Genomic DNA, 10,398 nt, shown 5'->3' with positions numbered 1-10,398 from the left:
GTCTGTAATAACCATAGACTGTATAAAGATAAGGTAATAACTCAATAAATGGTCCATGAATAAAATATTTTTTCCAGCGGATATCTTAGTTACAACATGATTGAGCTAGCAAAGCAGTTTTGTGTTGCTATGTGTGGTATTTATTCAGTTAGGGGAAATCACGATGTCTAGAAAGCATCAGTGGCTGCAGCTGACAGGGACAGCTAACAGCAGCAGCAAAGCTAACATCAGGACGTCATCTGTTAAAAGCCTCCCGTTGTCGGATACGACATGAAACTACTCCAGTTAGCTCAATCATGTTGTAACTAAGACATCCGCTGGAAAAAATATAATTTTTCACGTTGATGAGACGGTGTTTTGGGTGGAGCGGTCGCTATGGACGCAGAGCTTGCTGTTTCTGTAGGTACACATCTCCTGGGGACACCTGCACGTCTCGGCCACGCCCCCTCCATTGTGATTGGCTAAAGCCGGACTCAAAGTCCCCCCCCACTCTAGTCGTCTTTCACACAGGGCTGCCGACAGATTCTACAATGTAAATTGCAGAATCTGTCTTGAGAGATTACATGGTTAGTGACCTCTCGTCTGTGTGGATATGACAGCATTTCCTGGTTCACAGTTCATCTCTTCACCTTATTCTTGCAAACTAAACAAACAAGCCTGCTACAATATAACTGAAATTAGTCCTAATAAAACTGAATGTTGTTATTGGCTTCATAAAAGTCAACTTTATGACAGTTTGTTTGGACTCTATTAGACTGTACAGCTGTACCTAATAAAGTGGACACAAAGCGTAAATTAAAACCACAACCTGGGGTGGGGGAGCCCTTCTGTGTGGAGTTTGAACAAACAAGCTACAATATAAATCAGAAGTTAAAAAGTTGCCTCTTTGGTCCTTTAATGGGAGCGAGTCCCCACAGTATGGTGTCAGGTTTGGGTGCCATCAATGTTAATTAATACAACAGCACACACAAACTCAAGATCGTATGTTTCCATGTGTTTATTGTTTTGTTGTGAAACAGCAGCTGTTCAGTAATCTATTAATCTTTGGAGTATAAATAGAAGACAGAGACATCAGAACATTCAGACACACATTTACATCTGGACTTTCATCAGATCACTTCAGCAGAAATCTGACCATGACGGTAAGTTTGTAACTTCATATATCTGACAGTTTCACTCAATTATTTTTTTAGCAAGTTAACAGATTCAGTATGATAATTTAAAATATTTAGTTACTTACAATTAATTTTATTCTCATTTCTGTATATTTCACTCCAGGACTAGATTTACGCAGCACTACGTACATATGTTTTCATTAAACTTGAGTTTATTTATCACCTCAGAGACACTTTTTTTTTTAACAGTAAAAGGTAAAATCTTAGTCACTGGGTTGACAGATAGTGAAAATGTGTCAATATCTGAACTCATAATAAAGGAAACTCCTCATCTGGGTCACTGTGTTCAAACTCTCGTGATCAAAAATGATCAGGGATTGTTCTGTAAGTAGTTTTATAATAAATGATAAATGCAACAACTTCTGATCAACCCACACCAATTTCAGGCTAAAATATCAACTTATTTTTGGCCACACCCATTTTAAGGTTATACCACACCTATAGTTGGTTTAAACTCTGCCGATTCCAAGCATGGATGTGTTAAGAGGCTTGGATACAGCAATGACGACAAGGCCCATTTATTCCCATTAAAGTTGCTCAGTGGCACATGAAGCCAGAAAAGCTCTTTTCCACTGTATGAAATGACTCAGATGATCAGCACTGTCAAAATGTTACTGGACTAAATGGGTTAAATCTTAACAGTGGAACGAGTCATTTCGTGGGGGTTGTGATGCTCAGAAAAACGTATCCAGATACAGATGTCTGTTTCACACTGTAAGTCTATGGGAAAAAAGTCTTTTGGACCCAGTAGCATCACGTGATGGACTCTGGAAATTGCAGTATCACTGTTTGGCCACTACGAAACTTGACTTCAAAGTCCGTCGCACTTCCTGAGGGTCTGATTTCGAGTACAGATACAGACACAGGTAATGGTGTGCTGGCTCAGCCCTACTCTCCTCTGTCCTTCTCCACAACACTTATTTCAACTGGTAAGTCTTTATTTTGTAAACACAGTTTAATCATTTGTGGCCCCAGATTTTAAACATGCAAAGAAAAGGCGTGCATGTTGCTTTGCAGAATGTTCTTGCAGTGCTACACTCGGGTTAAATGTGGGAGGCACCTGCTAAATACCCAGACTGGGTACGATATCAGCACAGCAGAGTTTGTCAAAAATATTCCAATTCTAAACCATGTTTTCTTAACGAAACAAAATGACTTCTTCTCTGTTCCAGCTGGCATCAGTCTTCGGAGCCACGTCTGCTGTCCAGGTACACTTCAGGTACACTGTCTTCAACATGTGAGACAGTGAGATCAACAATGTCATTAAACAATTACTGCTGTAAAATAACTAAATAAACAAAAAGACTGAACCAGCAAATAAATCTCCTGGTTGCAATTAGTGTAGCTCACAGCTCCCTGCTGCAGTACCAGCTCACTGCTGAACAGGGATAATAGAGAGCGGCAGAGCGCCAAATATTTATACACATTACATACTGTAACCCAAAGCACTCTTTTCTTATATGTACAGTGTTTAAGAACCTGAATTTGAGACATTACATTACAAAAATCAAGTGTCAAGGAGCCAAGAAATGAATCAAATGGAAAATGCATTTTGCTAGCCGCCATCTTTAGCCATTAATTAATTTTAACTTACTGCATGCCCAGGCCCACAGGAAGTGCACCAGGCTTTGAAGCCAATTTTTACAGTGTCCAGTAAGTGGTACTGCAATTTCAAGGGTCTGTCATGTGATGCCCTGCGGCCCAAAGAGACTTTTTCCCATAGACATACATGGCGAAAGAGACATTTGTAAAAAGTGTTGGGCAGTAACAGTAATAATATAACTTTTCCAGTAACCAGTTGTGTAACTAGTCACTAATAAAATTTCAGTAACATTATTACAGTTACCCCAAAACAAAACAACTCATTACATGGTTTCTTTTGTTATCCAATCTCTACTGACTTGAAATACAAAAAAGTACAAAGGCACACCTCAGAATTTTGGGGAGATGCGCAACTACCAATTTTATGGGGTATATGGAAAAGTAATATAACGAGTAGTGTAACAAATTACTGTTGGCAGGAGTAATAAGTGAAGTAATGTAATTACTTTCAAAAGGAGTAAAGAGTAATATATTACATTTTTAGAGTAAGAAGCCAAACACTGTCCGTAAATCAATGGATACATTTTTTTTAGCATCACAACCCTGCAAATGACTCGTTTCACTATCAGGATTTGATCCATTCTGTCTGATAACATTTGAAAAGTCTAGAAGAGCCGCAAGATTAAATCTTTTTATCCCCATTCAAGTTAACGGAGCACTAATGTTAGCTTCCCAGCCACCGGAAGTCTCTCGTGCGCTTGCTCTATGGGCCCAATAATGCGGGAGATCCAGGTCATATTATATCCAGGAGGTCGAACGTTTTTGGCTTCATGTGCCACTGAGCAGCTTTCATAGGAATGACCCTGGCCCCATCTCCAACGTTGTCTTCATTTCTCTTTATACATCCATGGGCACATCTCTCCCTGCTATTACAAACAGCAGGAAAATTGTGAGTTTTTAACCTAACGTAACTTTAAATTTATCAATACATTTGACACGACATTCAAGAATTTTTAAGTTTAGCAAGTGTCCTGATTATTTCTAGTGTATAACTGACCTATGGCTAAGCCACGCCCCCCTCCACTCACTCGGACAAACTATCAACATTCAGTGACCGGCGCTATGGCAGGTGTCACAGTACACGGCATTTCACAGGAGGCAGTTGATGATTTTTGGGGACATAATGATCAGATGTCATTGAGAAGTAACCAAAAGGGCCTAAACTACGCATTGGAGGGATATATTCATCATTTTATTGTTGAGAAGGTCGATGAAAAGCTTAAATTACAAGCCAAAATTTACAGGTCACAGTGTACGCTTGTGAACCGCATCTGGTTGCCATCACCATCAAAGACAACAAGTTAAAGTGCCACTGAAGTTAAGGTTTTTGGCTCAGAATATGAGAAAAGGATAATGGCCTTTTTACCATCTTTACCAAGAGTGTCTCTCCGTTAGTTTGGTGCTACAGTATTTACACTGAATCATTCAGCATAACGTTTGCCAACCTTTGTTATCTCTGCCATTACAGATAAATTAATGAAGCTAAACTCCAGAAGTTAACGTTAGCTTAACTAGAGCCCTTTGGACAACAGCTAACAATGATGTACGATCACCAAAGTACAAAAGTAGAACCAAATAGGCTAATGAACTCCCAGCAAACAAGGTGACATGATGAACAACGCAGCTAGGAGCTAACGTTAGGCTAACTTTAGCTAACGTTAGCTAGAGATGTTAAAGATAACTTTATATTTCTTTCCAGCAAAGTGACAATATGTTGCCTCAAACACAATGTTGACTTACCTTAGAACAGATGTAGACATCATTGTTAATCTTATTCACGTTGAGTTGATGTTGTGGTCTAACGTTACCACACAACTTTATCCAAAGGAGACACTTTTCTCGGTTGAGATGTGGTTTAAAGTGTAAAAAATACACCTGGTCGCCCAGCCTCTCAGGATACCTTGTGTCAGAGTTGCATGTACCCCATGCACACTGTTTGACCATTTTTAAACTTCAAATCTCAGAAAAAGCTCATAAAACCAAACAAAACTGACTTTGTGTAATGCATTTCAATGGACGTCCAGGCAGATAATGTCTGAGTGTATGGGAATAGATATATGCACTGTAATGTATGTATGTAGCATGTATGTCCAAATGGATCAGGCTTATGATGAGTGTGTTTGTGTGTTTGTGTGTAGGTGTACTGTGACATGGACTCACTTGAAGGATGGTGGACAGTGAGTATTTTAATTCAGCTGCTAAATCTGGGTCACCAGTTAACTCCAGGACCTGTTCAGACTGATCAGAGGCCCTCATTTATTCTACCAAGTGAACTCTGCTAACTATCTGATCTCTTAAAAAGAGCAGTCTAGTGTTTAGTCTAGTGGGATTTAGTTGTGTGGAGCAGTGATGACTCCAGATTGCAACCAGCTGAAACTTCTCCTAGTTAGAATTCCTTCAGTGTTTATTGTTCAGGATGATTTTTTACTGGGAGCTGAATTATCCACAGCTTTCTTCAGTTCAATACTTCCTGTTAACCAGATGTTTGTAGCGTAGCTTAGCCCCGGTGCCTGAACAGGGTTCACACAGCCTGATTCCTGTTACAGGCCTACCATTGGTACTTTGTTGTGCTGAAACATGAGGTGTCTGATACTTTGTGTGTTTCACTAGTTAACCCTCCATCCTGTTCCTCCAGGTGTTCCAGAGGAGGATGGACGGCTCGGTGAACTTCTACAGGCCCTGGGATCACTACAAGATGGGCTTTGGTGTCGCTGCGGGAGAGTACTGGCTCGGTGAGACATGAAACCAAACTAACAGTCACGACTTCATCAGACTGTTTCTATAATGTTTATGTCTGTGTTTGTGTTCAGGTCTTGAGAATCTCTTCCACCTGACTCTGAGGAAAAAGTATGAGCTGCTGGTCGACATGGAGGACTTTGATGGAAACAAAGTGTTCGCTCGTTACTCCTTGTTCTCCGTCAACCCAGAGTCCTACGGATACATGCTGCATGTGGCTGGATTCACTGATGGAGGTGCAGGTCAGTTCGTGGTAGCAGAAGCTGTTTCGGGTTTCTCTGATATTCAGGTGATGATTTTCTCACCAAAGACTGCTTTGACGGGTCCATGTCATTGGTTCGACAGCCCATTAGTCCGACTGTCCGTGGTGCTGAACGACTTGCGGCGGGCGTATGGTGCGCCGCGACCGGCTTGAGGCGGAGCAGGCTCACGGCTTATGTGTTTGCCACTTTTTTTTTTCATTTTAACCCACACCATGATCTTTTCCTGACCCTAACCAAGTGGTTTTTGTGCCTAAACCTAACCAGACCTTAACCACAGGGCATCATGATGATTTCGGAACGGACTTAGGAACAATGGGTTTAATATGGTCAGAACAATGGGCTGTCGAACCAATGGGCAGTTCCCGCTTTGACAACATTTCACACAAATATCTAAAAGAATAAAACAATGAAGTGGTGACATTTTTTAAGTCAAAAGGTCAAAGGTCAGCGTGACTGTGACATCATCATGTCTTAACATCATATCTCAGGAACAGAAGGGGAGACATTTGGTCAGATACTGAATTGGTGACTCTTATCTTGAAACTGTGCTGATTGTATAGATCTAATGTGTGTGAAGCATCCATGTTTTCACTGACATGGATGGAGACTGTCAGAGACACTGAACTGGTGGGTGGAGTCCAAAGCATGTGAGCAGAGTGGAGCGGGGAGCGGGAGGATTTTGTGTTGAGTGAGGAGCGGCTATTTTTTTTAAAAAGGTGGAGCGGAGCCTTATGTCTCGCTTCAATTTCGCTCCAGTCGCTCATGCCCCACCCAGAATGCATCTTTGCACCTGCGCACACCCACACTATTTTCTTTCAAAACTATGGTAAAGTAAAAGCCGTTGATTTTGATTGATTGATCAGAATAATCATGATTATCATGTTGGCCATAATCATGCAGCTCCACTTTTTTTTTGCCTTTAATGGACAGGACAGGTAAGTGTCAAAGGGGGAGAGAGAGAAGGGGGGATGACATGCAGCAAAGGGCCACAGGCTGGATTCGAACCCGGGCCGCTGCAGCAACAACCTTGTACATGGGGCACCTGCTCTGCCACTAAGCCACCGACGCCCCATGCAGCTCCACTTTTAACTGTCAATTTCAGACATTTATCTGTTACTGCAGCTGTTTAAACTTCTTCACTCGGTAGTTCACACGTGCTCTCAGTTGCATCAATGTGATGTTCAAGAGTTATAGCCGACTCAGTGTGTGGATATCTGTTTTAAATAAATGATAATAAACTCTTTTACTGTTAGTAGACAGGTGGGTGGGCGGGGCTTAGCTGGAGGCAAAACAGTTCTCCACAGACATGAGCCAACACTAGCTAACAAGCGTCAGACTGAATTTACCAACGCACCATGTCAGGTCACTCACTCTCCGGGACCACCAGTGTTACTTGAACAAGTAAACACTGACCAACGGGGGGCTGCTGTGGCCGTGCTGTGGCTGTGCTGCCTGCTCTCTCCGGTTTTACGCCAGGCTCGGCTCCTTTCAAAGACTCCTTGCGAAGCACTCTTACAGGGGTTTTCGGACCTAATTGTATTGCGGAGTTTTGCACAGCGGCGACCGGATCTTTGCTCTCAAACCACAAAAAATGTGATGGCACAACAGTCTCCTTCGGTACATTATTCTATGCTTACTTTTGATTTTCACATTGGCTAGTCATCCTGTTTAATTTGTCTTCTGATTAAATCGGAACCGTTAAAACAAGTTGTAGGAAGCCTCTGCAAGTAATTGGTTGCTGGCAGACACTCTGTGCTGCAATAAAATGGTTAATCAGCAGTGCTGTGCACTGTAGAGCCGATGCGCTGCTGGTTCTGCCGGCCTGAATAGAATATAATGTCTATAGCCTTACTGTTGTGTGTACAGCCTTTATAGACTGAGCTGAGTAGTGATGCGCGGGTCGACCCGTACCCCTCGGGACCCACAAATGGACCTGCGGGTCGGGCAGCAGTGATCGTCTGTTAAATCTGTCTGTAAATGATATTTTGACATTATTATTATTATAATCTATTAATCTATAATCTATTACTGTCATGGCATCCGAAGGTACTGATGCGTTGAGCAGGTGACAGTCCGCGGCCGTTTTCAAAACACACTTGTGTCACGCACTCCAAAAGAAACTTGTTGAAACTTTAAACAATGATTTATTGTACAAAATGTGGCAAACAAACGTTGACAAAAACGGTTCCATAATTCATATTAAATTCAAAAGATAATGAAAAAACAGCTACAAGTTAGAGGGAATAGTGATAAAGTGGTAAAACTTGGCATTGATCCACAGCCTCAGACGGATGCGCTCAAGCGTGCCGTGCGCACAAGCTCAGTAGGCTATACTATATTTTCACATTTTTAACAATGCAATTTAAAAGTTTTGATTTTTATTGATAACCTACATTTACCAACAACAAAAAGACTACATTTAGCACCAAAAAAAGTGTAAAAAAAAAATAAAAAAATAAATAAATAAACGAATATCGAATACCAGATTTTCATAACGAATACCTACCCATAGAAACGAATATTCGAATATCCGAATATTTGGGTACAGCCCTAGTGTGTGTGTGTGTGTGTGCGTGCGTGCGTGCGTAATCTCTGAGAGGCTGCCTTATCGTTGGATCTTCAACACTCACAACGAGGAAGCAGCAGATACCGGCGGCGCAGCATTATTCTAAGCTTCCAAGATGCCGAAGCACAAGTGCAGCTTCACAGATGAACTGCAGAAAAAATTCCCAACTTACCGTCCCGACCCGGTCGGGATATATGGGAGGCTGAGTGCACCGTGTGCAAAGCTGGCACATATGATTCTGTGTCTAATAAAGGTGCTGGGGACCTCAAAGTTGGATATTCCAATACAGAAGAGGTATTATTTAGAACATTATTTCATATTATTTATTTATTTATTTGTCCAGTAAGACTTGAAAAGATAGCATTTATTTTACAAGTTGATTTTTCTAATACAGAAGAGACATTATTTCTATCATTATTTCATTCCAGAGATTTTACATTTATTTTACATTTATATTATTTTTGTACAATTGAAACTTGTAAAAAGATTATTATTTTAGGCATAATAAAAGCAAGTTGAGTAACCTCTGAGAAGCCTATCTAAGTTTCTGTTTTTGAGAGATATTATTTTGTAATATAACTGAATTTTCTATCCATACAAACTTTAAATATATTACAATTATAAGGCATCTTTGAGTAAACTGCGAGTATCATTTAAGTAGGCTATCTTGTGGCCAGGGCGAGTGTCCTCTTTTTTGGAAATCAAAATATGGTCACCCTACATTTAACCATAGTTGTCTTTGTTTTTGTTGACGGGCAGTGGCGGCTGGTTTTGAGCCATGACTCCTTCCATTCTGGCTCCAATAACACAACAAGACAAACACATTTTAAGACTCCTATGTAGCCTTCAGCCCTGTGGGGGAGAGGCAGCTGCACCTCCAGGTGATAACATCGTGACGTCTGCAGCTGTTAAAAGTCACCAGTCTGTGGGTGTGTTGAGTGTCTGGTTAGTTCAGTAGTTGTTGTCTTGGTACTGAAGTCATACTGAGGTGGACAGTGGTAGGTTAAAGGTTAGACAAGTTAACTGTGGTTATACAGGTTAAAAATATACTAGTTTTAGTTGTATGACAGTATTCTGATGGTACCCTTGTGTTTCTGCAGCTGACTCCCTGAGTTATCACAATGGACAGAAATTCTCCACCTTTGACAGAGACCAGGACACCTGGGAGGGAGGGAACTGTGCCAGAACCTACTTGGGGGCGTTCTGGTATAACGACTGTCACGTAGCAAATCCAAATGGTGTTTATCGATGGGGGGCTGATGGCACACTCTTTGCTGTTGGAGTGGAGTGGTCTGGATGGAAGGGTTATGACTACTCCCTGAATCAGTATGAAGATCCGTCCTGTGCAGTAGTCTTTTTATTCTTTTCTCTCTGTAGTTCATAATCTCAGATAATCTTTAGATGGAAACAGACACATAGGGTCTGATAACATGTTCACTCTATTTTCTGCAAACACAATTTACAGCAAATGAAATGACAAAGAAAACATGATAAAAAAAAATAAAAGCCTAATAATAAAATCCTGCAGACAAACACACACTTAGCTTTAAAGTCAAACTAACAGCTCACACACTGATCAGTATCGTCTCTCTTTTGACCTACAACTGAACAAATTACCAACATAATTAAACAAATTTGTAACTTTGACATGTTGATGCTGTTCCTGCATTTTAGCTGGATAAAAAGAGGTATTAGACGTTCAGACCAAATGTCACCCTGCACTGGGTGTCTGAACACAACGCTTGTTGGAGGTTTGACACACTGATGTGAATCATTATCTGCTGTATGGAGACAATAAATGAGAAACTGAGCAGAAGTCTGATGTGAGCTGATGACTTCACTTTGTCTCCTGTGTCTTTCTGTCTTCATTCTCTTTGTTCAAAAGTTCGGAGGACACTCACCTTCCTTTCTGTTCACAAACAGAAATGATGGTGAATCGCTGCCCTCTAGTGGTCACAAAGCTGAACTCAATCTTCTTCAGGGGCGGAAAGGCACAAAAACCAGAGCAGAGATTTTCCACAGAAAAATACAGTGTGAATGCTGTAGCTGAAATCAG

At 41.1% G+C, this 10,398-nt stretch overlaps 1 protein-coding gene across 1 annotated transcript; it reads left to right on the top strand.

Annotated features, from left to right (window-relative positions):
* The first annotated feature begins 1,207 nt into the window (after window positions 1-1,207).
* Window positions 1,208-10,164, top strand: LOC117247533 (microfibril-associated glycoprotein 4-like). Its single transcript, XM_078163592.1, is given in 7 exon segments — window positions 1,208-2,255; window positions 2,348-2,383; window positions 4,916-4,954; window positions 5,413-5,509; window positions 5,588-5,755; window positions 9,443-9,662; window positions 9,664-10,164. Coding segments are annotated over 7 exon segments (624 nt in total). The 5' UTR covers window positions 1,208-2,222; the 3' UTR covers window positions 9,695-10,164.
* The last annotated feature ends 234 nt before the right edge of the window (window positions 10,165-10,398 follow it).

Source organism: Epinephelus lanceolatus, chromosome 21, assembly GCF_041903045.1.
Source record: "Epinephelus lanceolatus isolate andai-2023 chromosome 21, ASM4190304v1, whole genome shotgun sequence".
Classification (NCBI taxonomy): domain Eukaryota; kingdom Metazoa; phylum Chordata; class Actinopteri; order Perciformes; family Serranidae; genus Epinephelus; species Epinephelus lanceolatus.
Note: the sequence above shows the minus strand (reverse complement) of the source record. Positions and strands in the feature narration are given on the sequence as shown.